Source organism: Cetorhinus maximus, chromosome 2 (assembly GCF_964194155.1).
Source record: "Cetorhinus maximus chromosome 2, sCetMax3.hap1.1, whole genome shotgun sequence".
In the NCBI taxonomy this organism is placed as follows: domain Eukaryota; kingdom Metazoa; phylum Chordata; class Chondrichthyes; order Lamniformes; family Cetorhinidae; genus Cetorhinus; species Cetorhinus maximus.
The window spans coordinates 184,947,874-184,967,890 of NC_135880.1; the positions used below are offsets into that span (position 1 = coordinate 184,947,874).

At 50.0% G+C, this 20,017-nt stretch overlaps 1 protein-coding gene across 1 annotated transcript in view; it reads right to left on the minus strand.

Moving 5' to 3' along the window:
- The window catches only part of fbxo3 (F-box protein 3), a 58,591-nt gene that overhangs the window by 16,677 nt on the left and 21,897 nt on the right, over positions 1-20,017 (minus strand). The window contains exons 4-8 of the mRNA XM_078530510.1: positions 17,876-17,990; positions 9,075-9,279; positions 6,318-6,363; positions 2,275-2,359; positions 1,536-1,658 (exon numbers count right to left, since the gene is read on the minus strand). Coding sequence (XP_078386636.1) covers positions 1,536-1,658; positions 2,275-2,359; positions 6,318-6,363; positions 9,075-9,279; positions 17,876-17,990 — 574 coding nt within the window. The remainder of the gene's footprint in view (positions 1-1,535; positions 1,659-2,274; positions 2,360-6,317; positions 6,364-9,074; positions 9,280-17,875; positions 17,991-20,017) is intronic.

The following is a 20,017-nucleotide window of genomic DNA, read 5'->3' on the forward strand; positions in this document are numbered from 1 at the left end:
GCTGGCTGTTGGACATGGAAACAAGATACACCGTCACAGAAAAGGAAGCCCCTGCAGTCACGTGGGCATAAGAAGTTTTCAGACTGTATCATTGACCTCAAGGTCCCAATCGAAACAGGCCATAAGCCACTGGTCTCATTCCTGGATGAGAAGGAGCTAGCAAAATTGCCTCCCTGAATCCAGAGATTCCATCTGCGCCTCGTGAGGTTCGCCTGCGAGACAGTAAACACCCAAGGTAAAAATCAAACACCAGCAGGCACACTTTCCAGGGTCACCGTGGATCTTCTGACAAAACAGGATATGAATCTTACCAAAGAGCTGGTAGCCTACTCCCAACTGACAAGGAGATAACTGCCAGAGAACACAGGTAAATTCCAACAGATTCGCTAGGAACAAATGCGGGATGAGGAATGTGCCTGCATCTACCATTACTGCCAATGAGAGTGGCCACAACAGAGACCAAGCAGTGGCAACATGACAGTTTCATTTAAACAACAAAAACACTATAGATGATCTCCTGGTCTGCACTGAGCAGCTGGTCATCCCGGTTTCCATTCAGGAGATACTTCAAAAAAATACACCAGTGCCACCTGGCACCACCAAGTGTAGGGCATGGGCCCAACCCGCTGTCTGATGGCCAGGCATTTCTAGGGTGATTGAGGACATCACAGCAAACTGCCAAATGTGAGCGCTGTACAGGCAGGGCCAAAGAGGGCCCCTCATTCCCACACTGTTTCCTACCAGGCCACAGGAGAGGCTGGGCATCGACTTACTTGTCTTCAATAGGAAATTGCTCCTTATGGTGGATTACTTTTCCAGATGGGTTGAAGTGAAGCAACCAAATACGACTACCTCAGAGGCAGTCGTTAAGACACTCAAAGATATGCTCAAGAGCCACGGCATTCTGGACAAGATCGTGTCCTGTAACGACCCAAATATCTTAATGAGTGCTTCCTGCACTTGACTAACACATCTGGCGCCCACCACCACACCAGCTCAGTATCCAACATCCTATAACAGATATGACAAAAAGCATTTCCTGCAACCAAAACATATTGATATGCGCCTGCCCTAATAAGAGTTCTACAGATGTCCATACATCAATAAGACTTTTGGAACAAGAGTCCAAATGTTAAATCTGGAGCTTATCTCACACTCTCAAAGCACCCCACTATGTGAGGTAAGATATTTCTCAGCAGAAAGCTATAAAATGTAATGAGAAAGCAGAAAAGCTGATCCTGCGCTGTCATGGCCAATTAGAATCTGAAAAAGAGGCTGCTTTCAGGCTGGGAGCAGAAGACCACAGAACTGACAGAGTGTGTGAGTGCAAGAGCGAGAGGGCGTGCACCCTCAGTTGAATCAGGAAGAAAGCCAGTAAAGTCGCTGTTAAGTATTATTTTTGTTGCTTAAAAAACATTTCCTGAGTTACATTACTAGATTGTCTCCTGTTGCCTGAATGGTTCAAATCTCAAAAGAACAAAAGAATATTGAGTGAATGCAGACTCATTACACAAGAATGGAGAAGGCCAGTTTACCTAATCCTGTAGGAGAAGAAGTAATGGGGCGGGTGCACTGAGCTCAGCTCTGGAAGGAAAGAGGTGGACACCGATATCATGATGTCACCCGTTTGAGCCACACATTTCTCATCATGGATGTACCTGGGAAAGAGAGCACCGTGTTAACAAAACAAGCTGAGAGAGTCCAACGCACAATCCAGCAAGGACTCCAATATGACTGTAACAGGGCTATTTAAACACTGCGGGCATAAGCAGGCATGCATGGGACATGCACTCATACAGTATGCACAGGCAGGCAGGCACACACACACACACACACACAACCAGATTATCAGGCACAGCAGATGCACAGGCAGACTGAGACACAGACACACAAAGGCACAGACGCAGGGACACACGCACGCACAAGCAGACAGACAAGTTCAACTGAGGCATTCAAGAGGGAATTGGATTATTACCTGAAAAGGAAGAATGTGCAGGGTTACAGGGAGAAGGCGGAGGGGTGGCAATAGGTGAACTGCACAGACATGGTGGGTCGAATGGCTTCCTTCTGTGCTGTAACCATTTTGTGATTCTGTGACAGACAGAGACTGATGCATCCACTGACGCGCGCGCGCAGACACGTGCACACACATGCGCAGAAACGCGCGCACACATGCGCAGACACGCGCGCACACATGCGCAGACAGATTCGCATAGACACGGATGAATGTATGCACGGAGGCACACGCGGTCACACGCACAAAGCCACACTGACCGGAAGATCTGATCGCGGATGATGGGATACCGTTCTGATGTGACATTGAGAACAAAGGTGGTAAACCATTCTGTGAACGAGGAGCCTAGAAACAGGAAAATTAATGTTAACCCTTCACCAGCTGACCTTATGTGAAGACCATTAACCCTTCAGTCCCTGACCTTATACTGTAGTGAGTACCATTAACCTTCGCACCCTGACCTCTGAGTCATAAAGGTCTACAGCACAGAAAAAAGCCCTTTGGCCCATTGAGTCTGCGCCGGTCAAACAAGTACCTATTTTAATCCCATTTTCCAGCACTAGGCCCATAGCCTTGTATGCCATGGCATCGCAAGTGCACATCCAAATACTTCTTTAACATTATGAGGGTTTCTGCCTCTACCACCCTTTCAGGCAGTGAGTTCCAGATTCCCACCACCCTCTGGGTGAAAAAATTCTCCCTCACACTCCCCTCTAAACCTCTTGCCCCTTATCTTAAATCTATGCCACCTGGTTATTGATCCCTCCACAAAGGGGAAAAGATCCTTCCTGTCTACCCTATGCCACTCATAATTTTATACACCTCAATCATGTCCCCCCTCAATCTCCTCTGCTCCAGGGAAAATAATCCCAGTCTATCCAATCTCTCCTCATAACTAAAACTCTCAAGCCCAGGCAACATCCTGGTAAATCTCCTCTGCACTCTCTCTAGTGCAATCACATCCTTCTTATAATGCGGATTCCAGAACTGCACGCAATACTCTAGCTGTGGCCTAACCAGCGTTTTATACAGTTCCAGCATAACTTCCCTGCTCTTATATTCTATGCCTCGGCTAATAAAGGCAGGTATCCCATATGCCTTCTTAACCACCTTATTTACCTTAAGGGACCGGTGGACATGCACACCAAGGTCCCTCTGATCCTCGGAACTGATTCTTGGCACTTCCCAGGGTCCTACCATTCATCGTGTATTCCTGTGCCTTGTTTGTCCTGCCCAAGTGCATCACCTCACATTTATCTGGATTAAATTCAATTTGCCACTGATTAGCCCATCTGACCAGCCCGTCTATATCCTCCTGTAATCTATGGCTATCCCCCTCACTATTTACCACCCCACCAATTTTCGTGTCATCCATGAACTTACTGATCAACTCTCCTACATTCAAGTTTAAATTGTTTATATATACCACAAACAGCAAAGGACCCAGCACCGATCCCTGTGGAACCCCACTGGACACAGGCATCCAGTCACAAAAACACCCCTCGACCATCACCCTCTGCTTCCTGCCACTCAGCCAATTCTGGATCCAATTTGCCAAATTGCCTTGGATCCCATGGGCTTTTACCTTCCTTATCAGTCTCCCATGCGGGACCTTGTCAAAAGCCTTGTTGAAGTCCAAGTAGACTACGTCAAATGCATTGCCCTCATTTACACACCTGGTCACCTCTTCAAAAAATTCAATCAAATTGGTCAGACATGACCTCCCCTTAACAAAACCGTGCTGACTGTCCTTGATTGATCCCTGCCTCTCCAAGTGTAGATTAATTCTGCCCCTCAGAATTGCTTCCAATAGTTTCCCCACCACTGAGGTTAGACTGACTGGCCTGTAGTTCCCTGGTTTATCCCTTCCTCCCTTCTTGAATAACGGTACCACATTGGCTGTCCTCCAGTCCTCTGGCACCTCCCCTGTGGCCAGGGAGGTATTGAAAATTATTGCCAGCACCCCTGCTATCTCCTCCCTTGCCTCACTCAATAGCCTGGGATACATTTCCTCTGGGCCTGGAGATTTATCTACTTTTAAGCCTGCCAGACCACTTAGAACCTCCTCCCTTTCTATGCTAATTTCTTTAATTATATCACAGTCCTTTTGCCTGATTTCCATACCCATGTCGTCCCTCTTACTTGTGAACACCGACACAAAGTATTCATTTAGAAGCCTACCTACATCTTCCGCCTCCATACACAAATTACCACTATGGTCCTTAATGGGGCCTACGCTCTCCCTAGTTATCCTCTTACTCTTAATGTGCTTGTAAAATAACTTTGGATTTTCCTTTATTTTACCTGCTAATGTTTTTTCATGCCCCCTTTTTGCTTTCCTAATTTCCTTTTTAAGTTCCCCCCTACACATACTATATTCCTCCAGGACTTCCGCTGTTTTGTGTCCTCGGTATCTACCATAAGCCTCCCTTTTTCTCTTTATCCAATCCTGTATATCCTTCGACATCCAGGGTTCCCTGGATTTGTTGGTCCCACCCTTTGTCTTTACTGGAATATGTTGGCCCTGTACTCTCCATATTTCTTTCTTGAATGAGTCCCACTGCTCTGATGCAGATTTACCTAAACGTAGCTGCTCCCAGTCCATTCTGGCCAAATCATATCTGATCTTATTAAAATCGGCCTTCCCCCAATTTAGAACTCTGATTTCTGGCCCATCCTTGTCCTTTTCCATAACAACCTTGAATCTAATGGAGCTATGATCACTATCTGCAAAATGCTCCTCCACTGATACCTCTACCACTTGCCCGGCTTCATCCCTAAAATTAAGTCCAGGACCACCCCTCTCTTGTAGGACTTTCTACATACTGGCTTAAAAAGCTCTCCTGGATGCATTTTAAGAATTCCGCTCCCTCTAAACCTATCACACTATGACTAACCCAGTTAATGTTGGGGAAGTTGAAATCCCCCACTATTATTTTTACACTTCTCTGAAATTTGCCTACATATCTGCTCTTCTATTTCTCTCTGACTGTTTGGGGACCTATAGTACACTCACAGCAATGTGATTGCTCCTTTTTTGTTTTTAAGTTCTACCCATATGGCTTCATTTGAGGAGCCTTCTAAGATGTCATCCCTCCTTACTGCTGTAATTGATTCCTTGATCAATATTGCGATAGCCCCTCCTCTTTTACCTCCTTCCCTATCTCACCTGAACACCCTATATCCTGGAATATTGAGCTGCCAATCCTGCCCCTCTTTCAACCATGTCTCTGTGACAGCAATGACACCATACTTCCATGTGTTAATTTGTGCCCTCAACTCATCTGCCTTATTCGTCAGGCTCCTTGCAATAAAATAAATACCATCCAACCTTGCCAAGATCCACTGTGCCTTAACTGGCCTATAATTTCTATGTCTTCCAGACTCACTTGCTCTCTCTTCTAATTTTGGCTGTGCATCTCCCCCTGCTGAATCTCCTCTCAGGATCCCACCCCCCCTGCCAAGTTAGTTTAAACCCTCCCCAACTACTCATACTCCAGTGAGAACCATTAACCTTCACTCCCTGACTTTATACTGTAGTGAGAACCATGAACCCTTCACTCCCTGACCTTATACTGCAGTGAGAAACAACCTAACATTGCAGTGCGAAACATTTAAAGTTCACTGCTCAACCTTATGTTATCAGAAGAATGAAGTTGGAGAAGAGCTCTATCAAAAGGAGTCAAAACCACTGGAAGCTCAAAACGTTAGAGAGAGAAATGAAGGCTCCAGGCGACTGATATATTGCTGGTGGCATCGAACTGCCAAAGTTTGAAATATTGGGCTCTGTGTTGTTGCTGTGACTACCACAGCAAGAGTAAAACTCAGGATTAAACCCCAAGACTGAGGAGAAGTCAGAACAATCAAGATGGCAAGAAATAATGAACTGAAATTAAAACACAACATAAAGACAGAAAGTGCTGGAAACACTCAACAGGTCTGACAGCATCAGCAAAGTGAAAAACAGAGTTAACGTTCCGAGTTCAATGTGGCTCCTCTTCAGACTTATCCGGTGAACAGTCACACTGACTCGAAATGTTAACTCTGTTTCTCTATCCACTAATGCTGTCAGACCTGCTGAGTTTTTCCAGATGTTTTTATTTCAGATCTCACACATGGACAGTATTTTGTAGTTAAACACAACATCCTGGACAAAGAGCACAATCAATCCCTGAGGGAGACAAGGAGAGGGGGACAAAGCGAATAATCAGGCACCAACGATAGGGAAATGGTCTAATTCCCTGACATCCAATCAACTGCTCCCATTTCCACAACACAAGGGAAGGACAATGCAGTTCCATACCTGTGATGAACATGTCGACCGCTGAGGGATCTGAAGCCATCTGATCCTGGGAAGGAGAAAACACACATCACTCGGGGCAGTGAGGTCAGACAGAAGTTACACAGCAGAGACACCTCACTGTGGGCACTGAGGTCAGACAGAAGTTACACATCAGACACACCTCATTGTGGGCACTGAGGGCAGACAGCAACTACACAGCAGACACTTGTCTCTGTGGGCACTGAGATCACACAGCAATTACATAGCAGGCACCAATCAATGTGGTACTGAGATCAGACAGCAATTAGACAGCAGATGCACCTCACTGTGGGCACTGAAGTCAGGCAGCAGTTACACAGCAGACAGCTCACTGTGAGCACAGAGATCAGAGAGAAATTAAACAGCAGACACACCACACTGCGTGGAGTGAGTACAGACGTCAGTTACATACCAGACACACATCACTATGGGCACCTAAGTCAGACAGGGGTAACACAGCAGGCACACGTGACTGTGGGCACTGAGATCAGACAGCATTTACACAGCTGGCACACCGCACTGTGGGCACGGGGGTCAGAGAGAAGCTGGACAGCAGGCACACTTCACTGTGGGTACGGATGTCATACAGCAGTTACACAGCAGACACACCTCACTGTGGGCACTGAGATCGGACAGGTGTTACACAGCAGACACACCTCACTGTGGGCACTGAGATCGGACAGGTGTTACACAGCAGACACGCCTCCCTGTGGGCACTGAGGGCAGACAGCAATTACACAGCAGACACACCTCACTTTGGGCACTGAAGTCAGACTGCATTTAGACAGCAGACGCACTCATTGTGGGCAGTGAGGTCAGACTGTCGTTACACAGCTCAGTGCCCCCATAGGCAGAAAGTCCCACTCTGCAGAATTGAGCACAAATTCCAATGAACTAACAAGGGAGTGCTGCACTGTCCGAGGGTCACTGCCGAAGGAGTGCTGCACTGTCCGAGGGTCACTGCCGAGGGAGTGCTGCACTGTCCGAGGGTCACTGCCGAGGGAGTGCTGCACTGTCCGAGGGTCACTGCCGAGGGAGTGCTGCACTGTCCGAGGGTCACTGCCGAGGGAGTGCTGCACTGTCCGAGGGTCACTGCCGAGGGAGTGCTGCACTGTCCGAGGGTCACTGCCGAGGGAGTGCTGCACTGTCCGAGGGTCACTGCCGAGGGAGTGCTGCACTGTCCGAGGGTCACTGCCGAGGGAGTGCTGCACTGTCCGAGGGTCACTGCCGAGGGAGTGCTGCACTGTCCGAGGGTCACTGCCGAGGGAGTGCTGCACTGTCCGAGGGTCACTGCCGAGGGAGTGCTGCACTGTCCGAGGGTCACTGCCGAGGGAGTGCTGCACTGTCCGAGGGTCACTGCCGAGGGAGTGCTGCACTGTCCGAGGGTCACTGCCGAGGGAGTGCTGCACTGTCCGAGGGTCACTGCCGAGGGAGTGCTGCACTGTCCGAGGGTCACTGCCGAGGGAGTGCTGCACTGTCCGAGGGTCACTGCCGAGGGAGTGCTGCACTGTCCGAGGGTCACTGCCGAGGGAGTGCTGCACTGTCCGAGGGTCACTGCCGAGGGAGTGCTGCACTGTCCGAGGGTCACTGCCGAGGGAGTGCTGCACTGTCCGAGGGTCACTGCCGAGGGAGTGCTGCACTGTCCGAGGGTCACTGCCGAGGGAGTGCTGCACTGTCCGAGGGTCACTGCCGAGGGAGTGCTGCACTGTCCGAGGGTCACTGCCGAGGGAGTGCTGCACTGTCCGAGGGTCACTGCCGAGGGAGAGCTGCACTGTCCGAGGGTCACTGCTGAGGGGGTGCTGCACTGTCTGAAGGTCAGTACTAAGGGAGTGCTGCAATCTCTGAAGGTCAGTACTTGAGGAAGTGCTGCACTCTCTGAAGGTCAGTCCTGAGGGAATTCTCCACTCTCTGAAGGTCAGTACTGAGGGAGTGCTGCACTCTCTGAATGTCAGTACTGAGGGAGTGCCGCACTCTCTGAAGGTCAGTACTAAGGGAGTGCTGCAATCTCTGAAGGTCAGTACTTGAGGAAGTGCTGCACTCTCTAAAGGTCAGTCCTGAGGGAATTCTCCACTCTCTGAAGGTCAGTACTGAGGGAGTGCTGCACTCTCTGAAGGTCAGTACTGAGCGAGTTCTCCACTCTATGAAGGTCAGTACTGAGGGAATGCTGCACTGTTTGGTGGTCAGTATTGAGGGAGTGCTACACTGACAAGGGCCAGTACTGAGGGGGTGCTGCACTGTCAGAGGGTCACTGCTGAGGGAGCGGTGCACTGTCAGAGGATCAGTACTGAGGGAGCGGTGCACCGTCAGAGGGCCAGTAATGAGGGAGTGCTGCACTGTCAGAGGGCCAGTAATGAGGGAGTGTTTTACTGTCGGAGGATCAGTACTGAGGGAATGTTGCACTGTCAAAGGGCCAGTAATGAGGGAGTGTTGTACTGTCGGAGGATCAGTACTGAGGGAGTGCTGCACTGTCAGAGGGCCAGTAATGAAGGAGTGCTGCACTGTCAGAGGACCGGTGCTGAGGGAGTGCTGCACTGTCAGAGGATAGCGCTAAACATCATCCATGGAAAAGTTAGATGGTTACTGCAGTTTATGGAATCTAGCTGGAAATAAATTGGCTCCCACGTTGGAACAGTGACTATATTTTGAAAGTAGGCCACTGGCTGTAAAGCGCTTTGCAACATCCTGAGGTGGTGAAAGGATGTACTGAAAAGCCTGTCTATGATAGCATTAGTTCCTTACCACACAATGGTAGAAGATTTCAGAGCATTTTCGGCCCTCCACCTCATCCAGTGCCATGTACTGGCTGAGTCCTGTGTGAATACAGAACGTCAGCGGGAGGCAGTGCTTCAGACCTTTGCGCTGTTGGAAACCCCCTGCGGCCGTGTCAATGTCTAACAGGTCTTCGGAGCGGTAGTGACTGGACAGAGCCATACTACCCATTAGGCTGTGGAGAGGGTGGGAGAAGAGAATGTTAATTTACCTCAGTCCCTTAGCAAAAAAGCAAAATCCCACCAATACCAGAAATGTGAAGCAACACCAAAAGATGCTGGAAATACTCTGCAGATCTGGCAACACCTGTGAAGAAAGGCAGTTAACATTTCAGGGCAATGAGCTCTTGTCAGGACTAGGAAGAAGCTTTAAGGAAGTACAGAGACAGGCAAATGGTGGAAGAACATAAAGGAAGGTCTGTGATAGGATGGAAGGCAGGAGAGATTAAATACAAATGTAAGAACACAAACACATGCAGGAGTAGGCCATTCGGCCCATCAAACATCCACCATTTAATAAGATCATAGCTGATCTGATTGTGGCCTCAACTCCACTTTCCTTCCTGCCCCCTCTCCCCTTTGATTCCCTTGCCAATCAAGAATCTACCTAATTCAGTTTGAAAACTATTCAATGATCCAGCCTCCACCACCCTCTGGGGAAGACAGTCACAACACTCAAGGAAAAAAATTCTCCTCATCTCTGTCTCAAATGGAAGACCCCTTAATCTTAAACTGTGTCCATGAATTCTAGTCTCTCCACATCCGTTTGGCATCCACCTTATCAAGTCACTTCAGGGTCTTCTATATTTCAATAAAATCACCTCTTATTCTTTTAAACTCCAATGGATACAGGCCCAACCTGTCTAACCTTGCCTCAAAAGGTAGTCCCCACCCTCCTACCCACCCAATCCCAGGTATCAGACAAGTGAACCTTCTCTGAACTGCATCGAATACATTTTGATCCTTTCTTAAATGAAGAGACCAAAACTGTACACTCCAGATGTGGTCTCACAAAGGCCCTGTACAACAATAGCAAAACGTCCCTACTTTTATACTCCATTTCGCTTGCAGTAAACAACACCATTCAATTTGCCTTCTGAATCACTTGCTATATCTGCATATCCTTTGTGATTCATGTACCAGGAACCCCAGATCTCCCTGTACCTTAGAATTCTGCAATCTCTGTATTTAAATAACATACTGATTTTCTATTCTTCCTGCCAAAGTGGAAAAGTTCACATTTTCCCACTTTATACTCCACCTGCCAAATTTTTGCCTACTCACTGAACCTGTCTGTATCCCTTTGCAGACTCCACCTCCTTTTGACAACTTACTTTCCTAACTATCTTTGTGTCATCAGCTAATTTAGCAACCGTACATTTGCTCCCTGCATCCAAATCATTGATATAGATTGTAAATAGTTGAGGCCCCAGCAGTGATCCATGTGGCACCCCACTAGTTACAGCTTGCCTATCCAAAAATGACCCATTTATCCCGAATGTTTCATGCTATCCAACCAATCCTCTATCCAACCAATCCTCTATCCAACCAATCCTCTATCCAACCAATCCTCTATCCATGCTTGTACCATGAGCTCTTTTGTGTAATAACTTCTGATGTGGCATCTTATCAAATGCCTATTGGAAATTCAAGTACACCACATCTTCAGGTTCCCCTTTATCCACATTGCTCGTTACTTCTTCAAAGAATTCTAATAAATTAAACACGATTTCTCTTCCAAAAAACCATGTTGACTCTGCCTGACTGCATTAAGGTTTCCTAAATGCCCTGCTATAAGCTCCTTAATAACAGACCCCAGCAATTTCCTTACCACAGTTGTCAAGGTAAGTGGCCTGTATCAGTTTCTGCTTTCTGTCTTCTTCCTTTCTTGACTAGAGGACTTACATCTGCTACATTCCAATCTAATGGGGTCTTTCCAGGGTTGAGGGAACTTTGGACAATTCAAGTCTACAATCTTAGCAGCCATTCCTTTTAAGACCCTAGGATGAAGTCCATCAGGACCTGGGGACTTGTCAGCTTTTAGTTCTAATAATTTTCTCAGTACCATTTCCCTGGTGATTATAACTGTTTGAAGTTCCTCCCTTCCTTTTGCCACCTGATTCACAATTATTTTTGGGATGTATTTGTACCCCCTACAGCAGGGAGATGCAAACCATCTGTTCAATTCATCCGCCATTTCCTTATTTTCTATTATTAATTCCCCAGACACACTCTGTGGAGGACCAACCTTCACTTAACTTACTTTTTTCCTTTTCAAATGCCCGTACAAACTCTTACTGTTTTCATATTTCTAGCTAGCTTTCTCTCATACTCTCATTTCTCCCCTCATTTTTTTTATCCATTCTTCACTATTTTTTATATTCTGTCCAACCTTCTCACCTGTCACTAATCTTCGTGGAATTGTACATCTTTGCTTTCAATTTGACATTATCTTTAACTTCCTTAGTTAGCCAAGGATGATATGTTCTTCTCGTGGAGTCTTTCTCATGATGGTGGTGCAGGTGAAAAGGAGATAGTAACAGGAACAGTAAAGGAAAAGAGAATGGGGCTGGAGGAGGGGCTAAATGGGAAATAACAGAATTATCAACAACTGCTGTCTGAAGACATGGGTGAGAATGGATGATCTAAAATTGTAGAACTTAATGTTAAGGCCAGAGGCTGTGTAGTGACTATTGAAAGATGAGGTTATGTTGAGCATCACTGGAACAGTATAGGATCCTGGGAACAGAGTGGGAGGTAAGAATTAAAACGACAGGTAACATGAGGCAAAAACAGAAAACCTGGAAAAATTCAGCAGGTCTGGCATGCTGCCAGAGAGAAACAGAGTTAACGTTTCGAGTCCATATGACTCTTCTTCAGAGCTTCTATCTCCACAGATGCTGTCAGGCCTGCAGCGTTTTTCCAGTATTTTCTATTTTTATTTCAGATTTCCAGCATCCGCAGCATTCTGCTATTGTGTGAAAGGAAAAGTTACTCAATGTGAGGACCAGTTCAGGTGGAGCAGGGTGTGGCTGAATGGAGACCAGTTCCATCTCTACTCAAGTATGAAACAGAGAGGCCTCAGACTGTGCTGGTGGTGGGTAGGGGTGTTGAGAGATTGGACACACATGGTGAAAGGGCAGGAAACTGGAAATATTAAATTGACGGAAGGCATTAGAAGAGTCATGGATGTACGTGGGAAGAGATGAAAGGGGAGAAAAAAAAACAAGAGGAGAAAAACTAGAGTGGAGATAGGAATAAATAAGTTCAGGAGGGCAGGAGTAGTCCGAAACAAAAGGTCTACAATGGCAGTCCTGCCTAGGGATCTTGGGAAACAGTAGGATTGAGCTGCTCAGGATCGAGGGACAATGAGGTGGAGGGAAGCTTTTCAGAGATGGGATGTGGTCAGCGACAGCCCTGAAAAATCCCTTCTGATGTTCATTGGTGGGGTCAAGTTGCAAGGGAGATAGAAGGAAGTGTCAAAAAGTTGGCGATCAACCGCTGCCACGAATGGATCAGTTTACCAATGAAAAAGCATGCCATCATCGTCAACAGGAGGATCATCTGCAGACAGTTGGTGCAGAGTAGGCAACCAGTCACTGAAAAGGCAAAGCAAATACAAAGACAACACTACCCACTGTAACACAGCGAAAAACCGAGAATATGGCCCAGCCTAATATAGCAAGAGGCAGAGAACACGATGCGCTCTAACACTGCAAGAAACCAAGACCATAAGCCACCATAACACAGCAAAAAACTGAGAACAAGACCCACTGTAACACAGCGAGAAACTGAGAACACGGCCCACTGTAATACAGCGAGAAACCGATAACACCACCCACTGTAACACAGCGAGAAACCGAGAACACGACCCACTCTAACACAGCGAGAAACCGAGAACACGGCCCACTGTAACACAGCGAGAAACCGAGAACACGGCCCACTGTAACACAGCGAGAAACCGAGAACACCACCCACTGTAACACAGCGAGAAACCGAGAACACGGCCCACTGCAACACAGCGAGAAACCGAGAACATGATCCACTCTAACACAGTGAGAAACCGAGAACACGGCCCACTCTAACACAGTGAGAAACCGAGAACATGGCCCACTGTAACACAGCGAGAAACCGAGAACATGATCCACTCTAACACAGCGAGAAACCGAGAACACCACCCACTCTAACACAGCGAGAAACCAAGAACATGACCCACTCTAACACAGTGAGAAACCGAGAACACGACCCAATCTAACACAGCGAGAAGCCAAGAACACAACCCATTGTAACACAGTGAGAAACCAAGAACGTGACCCTCTCTAACACAGCGAGAAACCGAGAACACGACCCACTCTAACACAGCGAGAAACCAAGAACATGACCCACTCTAACACAGCGAGAAACCGAGAAGGCGAACCACGGCAACAGAGCAAGGAACCGAGAACACAACTCACTCTAACACAGCGAGAAACCGAGAACACAACTCACTCTAACACAGCGAGAAACCGAGAACACGACCCACTCTAACACAGTGAGAAACCGAGAACACGACCCACTCTAGCACAGCGAGAAACCGAGAACACGACCCACTCTAACACAGCGAGAAACCGAGAAGGCGAACCACGGCAACAGAGCAAGGAACCGAGAACACAACTCACTCTAACACAGCGAGAAACCGAGAACACGACCCACTCTAATACAGGGAGAAACCGAGAACACGACCCACTCTAGCACAGCGAGAAACCGAGAACACGACCCACTCTAGCACAGCGAGAAACCGAGAACACGACCCACTCTAGCACAGCGAGAAACCGAGAACACGACCCACTCTAGCACAGCGAGAAACCGAGAACACGACCCACTCTAACACAGCGAGAAACCGAGAACACGACCCACTCCAACACAGCGAGAAACCGAGAACACGACCCACTCTAGCACAGCGAGAAACCGAGAACACAACTCACTCTAACACAGCGAGAAACCGAGAACACGACCCACTGTAACACAGCGAGAAACCGAGAACACGACCCACTCTAGCACAGCGAGAAACCAAGAACACGACCCACTCTAGCACAGCGAGAAACCGAGAACACGGCCCACTGTAACACAGCGAGAAACCGAGAACACGACCCACTGTAACACAGCGAGAAACCGAGAACACGGCCCACTATAACAGAGCGAAAAACCGAGAACACGGCTCAGCGTAATATAGCAAGAAGTACAGAACACGATGCGCTCTAACACTGCAAGAACCCAAGACCATAAGCCACCATAACACAGCAAAAAACTGAGAACAAGGCCCACTGTAACACAGCGAGAAACTGAGAACACGGCCCACTGTAATACAGCGAGAAACCGATAACACCACCCACTGTAACACAGCGAGAAACCGAGAACACGACCCACTCTAACACAGCGAGAAACCGAGAACACGGCCCACTGTAACACAGCGAGAAACCGAGAACACGGCCCACTGTAACACAGCCAGAAACCGAGAACACCACCCACTGTAACACAGCGAGAAACCGAGAACACGGCCCACTGTAACACAGCGAGAAACCGAGAACACGACCCCCTCTAACACAGTGAGAAACCGAGAACACGGCCCACTGTAACACAGCGAGAAACCGAGAACATGATCCACTCTAACACAGTGAGAAACCGAGAACACGGCCCACTCTAACACAGTGAGAAACCGAGACCACGGCCCACTGTAACACAGCGAGAAACCGAGAACATGATCCACTCTAACACAGCGAGAAACCGAGAACACCACCCACTCTAACACAGCGAGAAACCAAGAACATGACCCACTCTAACACAGTGAGAAACCGAGAACACGACCCAATCTAACACAGCGAGAAACCAAGAACACAACCCATTGTAACACAGTGAGAAACCAAGAACGTGACCCTCTCTAACACAGCGAGAAACCGAGAACACGACCCACTCTAACACAGCGAGAAACCAAGAACATGACCCACTCTAACACAGCGAGAAACCGAGAAGGCGAACCACGGCAACAGAGCAAGGAACCGAGAACACAACTCACTCTAACACAGCGAGAAACCGAGAACACAACTCACTCTAACACAGCGAGAAACCGAGAACACGACCCACTCTAACACAGTGAGAAACCGAGAACACGACCCACTCTAGCACAGCGAGAAACCGAGAACACCACCCACTAGCACAGCGAGAAACCGAGAACACAACTCACTCTAACACAGCGAGAAACCGAGAACACGACCCACTCTAACACAGCGAGAAACCGAGAACACCACCCACTCTAACACAGCGAGAAACCAAGAACACGACCCACTCTAACACAGCGAGAAACCGAGAACACGACCCACTCTAGCACAGCGAGAAACCGAGAACACGACCCACTCTAGCACAGCGAGAAACCGAGAACACGACCCACTCTAGCACAGCGAGAAACCGAGAACACGACCCACTCTAGCACAGCGAGAAACCGAAAACACGACCCACTCTAGCACAGCGAGAAACCGAAAACACGACCCACTCTAACACAGCAAGAAACCGAGAACACGACCCACTCTAACACAGCGAGGAACCGAGAACACGACCCACTTTAACACAGCGAGAAACCGAGAACACGACCCACTCTAGCACAGCGAGAAACCGAGAACACGACCCACTCTAACACAGCGAGAAACCAAGAACCCGACCCACTCTAACACAGCGAGGAACCGAGAACACGACCCACTTTAACACAGTGAGAAACCGAGAACACGACCCACTCTAGCACAGTGAGAAACCGAGAACACGACCCACTCTAACACAGCGAGGAACCGAGAACACGACCCACTTTAACACAGCGAGGAACCGAGAACACGACCCACTTTAACACAGCGAGAAACCGAGAACATGACCCACTGTAACACAGCGAGGAACCGAGAACACCACCCACTAACACAGCGAGAAACCGAGAACACGACCCACTCTAGCACAGCGAGAAACCGAGAACAGGACCCACTTTAACACAGCGAGAAACCGAGAACACGACCCACTCTAGCACAGCGAGAAACCGAGAACACGACCCACTCTAGCACAGCGAGAAACCGAGAACACGACCCACTCTAGCACAGCGAGAAACCGAGAACACGACCCACTCTAGCACAGCGAGAAACCGAGAACATGACCCACTCTAACACAGCGAGAAACCGAGAACACCACCCACTATAACACAGGGAGAAACCGAGAACACGACCCACTCTAGCACAGCGAGAAACCGAGAACACGACCCACTGTAACACAGCGAGAAACCGAGAACACGACCCACTCTAGCAAAGCGAGAAACTGAGAACTCGACCCAGTCTAACACAGCGAGAAACCGAGAACTCGACCCACTCTAGCACAGCGAGAAACCGAGAACACGACCCACTTTAACACAGCGAGAAACTGAGAACTCGACCCAGTCTAACACAGCGAGAAACTGAGAACACGACCCACTCTAACACAGCGAGAAACCGAGAACACGACCCACTCTAACACAGCGAGAAACTGAGAACTCGACCCACTTTAACATAGCGAGAAACCGAGAACACCACCCACTGTAACACAGCGAGAAACCGAGAACACCACTCACTGTAACACAGCGAGAAACCGAGAACACGACCCACTATAACACAACGAGAAACATAGAACGCGACCCATTGTAACACAGTGAGAAACCGAGAACACGACCCACTGTAACACAGTGAGAAACCGAGAACATGACCCACTGTAACACAGCGAGAAACATAGAACGCAACCCATTGTAATACAGCGAGAAACCGAGAACACGAATCAGTAATACAGCGAGAAACCGAGAACGCGACCCATTGTAATACAGCGAGAAACCGAGAACACGAATCAGTAACACAGCGAGAAACCGAGAACACCACCCACTGTAACACAGTGAGAAACCAAGAACACGAATCAGTAACACAGCGAGAAACATAGAACGCGACCCATTGTAATACAGCGAGAAACCGAGAACACCACCCACCATAACAAACAGCAGGAAACTGAGACCCCAACCCACCGTAACAAACAGCAGGAAACTGAGAACGACCCACCAAAGCACTGCGAGAACTCGGGAACACGAGCCACAAACAGCAAGACGCTGAGAACACCACTCTCTGGAACAGCAACAAACCGAGAACACGACCCACCAGAACGACGGCAACAAACCGAGAACACGACCCACCAGAACGCACGGCAACAAACTGAGAACACGACCCACCAGAACGCATGGCAACAAACCGAGAACACTGCCCACCAGAACGCACGGCAACAAACCGAGAACACGACCCACCAGAACGCACAGCAACAAACCGAGAACACGACCCACCAGAACGCACAGCAACAGACCGAGAACACGACCCACCAGAACGCACGGCAACAAACCGAGAACACGACCCACCAGAACGCACGGCAACAAACCGAGAACACGACCCACCAGAACGCACGGCAACAGACCGAGAACACGACCCACCAGAACGCACTGCAACAGACCGAGAACACGACCCACCAGAACGCACGGCAACAAACCGAGAACACGACCCACCAGAACACACGGCAACAGACCGAGAACACGACCCACCAGAACGCACGGCAACAAACCGAGAACACGACCCACCAGAACGCACAGCAATAAGCCGATAACATGACCCCTAACACTGCGAGAAACTTGGAACACAACCCACTGTAAAAGTGAGAAACCGAGAACACGACCCACTGTAGCACAGCTTGGGGATATCTTACCCAGGAACGACTAGGCGTTGACCATTATGTATGCGAAGGGAGCAGCGATAATCATTGGGTAGCTTGAATTGAATTCGCCGTTCGACTACGTCCAGCTCTTGTTCAGTTATACCCGCTGTGGACAGGAGGTGGCCAGGCATCAGAAATGATCTCCACTCCTCACTTCAAACTATGGGCACTAATTGAAAGGGCCAACAAATTGGGGCCAGCTCGTCTGTGTCCCTTCCCATCTTATACTGCCCATTTTCCAATTCCTCCCGCCCTCTCCCCTCACAACGCCTCACTGCCCCCTCTCCCCTCACAATGCCTCTCGCTCCACCCTCTACCCTCACGGCGCCTCACTGCCCCACCCACTCCCCTCACGGTGCCTCACTGCCCCACCCTCTCCCCTCACTGCACCACCCTCTCCCGTCACGGTGCCTCACTGCCCCATCCTCTCCCGTCACGGCGCCTCACTGCCCCATCCTCTCCCCTCACAACGCCTCACTGCCCCCTCTCCCCTCACAGTGCCTCTCGCTCCACCCTCTCTCCTCACAGCGCCTCACTGCCCCGTCCTCTCCCCTCACGCTCAGCCCGTCCTCTCCCCTCACGCTCAGCCCATCCTCTCCCCTCTCAGCATCTCTCTACCCTCTCCCTTCACAGCCTTTCACTCACCCATCCCCTCTCCTCACACCCTCGCACTCCCTGTCCTCTCCCCTCTCAGCCTCTCACTCGGTTCCATCCTCTCCCCTCAGCCTCTCACTCGGTCCCATCCTCTCCCCTCAGCCTCACGCTACCCATCCTCTCCCCTCAGCCTCTCGCTCCCCATCCTCTCCCCTCAGCCTCTCGCTCCCCATCCTCTCCCCTCAGCCTCACGCTACCCATCCTCTCCCCTCAGCCTCTCGCTCCCCATCCTCTCCCCTCAGCCTCTCGCTCCCCATCCTCTCCCCTCAGCCTCTCGCTCCCCATCCTCTCCCCTCAGCCTCTCGCTCCCCATCCTCTCCCCTCAGCCTCTCGCTCCCCATCCTCTCCCCTCAGCCTCACGCTCCCCATCCTCTCCCCTCAGCCTCACGCTCCCCATCCTCTCCCCTCAGCCTCACGCTCCCCATCCTCTCCCCTCAGCCTCACGCTCCCCATCCTCTCCCCTCAGCCTCACGCTCCCCATCCTCTCCCCTCAGCCTCACGCTCCCCATCCTCTCCCCTCAGCCTCACGCTCCCCATCCTCTCCCCTCAGCCTCACGCTCCCCATCCTCTCCCCTCAGCCTCACGCTCCCCATCCTCTCCCCTCAGCCTCACGCTCCCCATCCTCTCCCCTCAGCCTCACGCTCCCCATCCTCTCCCCTCAGCCTCACGCTCCCCATCCTCTCCCCTCAGCCTCACGCTCTCCATCCTCTCCCCTCAGCCTCACGCTCCCCATCCTCTCCCCTCAGCCTCACGCTCCCCATCCTCTTCCCTCAGTCTCACAGAGCCCCATCCTCCCCCGTCAGCCTCTCACTCCCCATTCTCTCCCCTCAGCCTCACACTACCCCATCCTCCCCCGTCAGCCTCTCACTCCCCATCCTCTCCCCTCAGTCTCTAACTGCCCCATCCTCTCCCCTCAGCCTCTCACTGCCCCATCCTCCCCCCTCTCAGCCTCATACTCACCCCATCCTCTCCCCTCACACTCACCCCATCCTCTCCAACATAGTCTCACACTCGCTCCGTCCTCTCCCCTCAGCCTCACACTCATCTTCTCTCCTCACAGCATGACACTCACCCATCTTCTCTCCTCACAGCCTGACACTCACCCATCTTCTCTCCTCACAGCCTCACACTCAACTCATCCTCTCCCCTCACAGCCTTTCTTGCCCCATCCTCTGCACTCACAGCCTCTCCCCTCACAGCTTCTCCCTCACCTCCGCGTGCTCTCTAATCCTTCCCTCTCCCTCACCACCTCGTGCCAGGTAATCCTCCCCTCTCCCTCAGCTCCTCATACTCGCTAGTCCCCCCCCCCACTCTCTCTCGCCTCCTCATGCTCTCTAATCCTCCCCTCTCTCACCTCGTGGTCGCTAATCCTCCCCTCTCTCTCGCCTCCTCATGCTCTCTAATCCTCCCCTCTCTCACCTCGTGGTCGCTAATCCTCCCCTCTCTCTCGCCTCCTCATGCTCTCTAATCCTCCCCCAT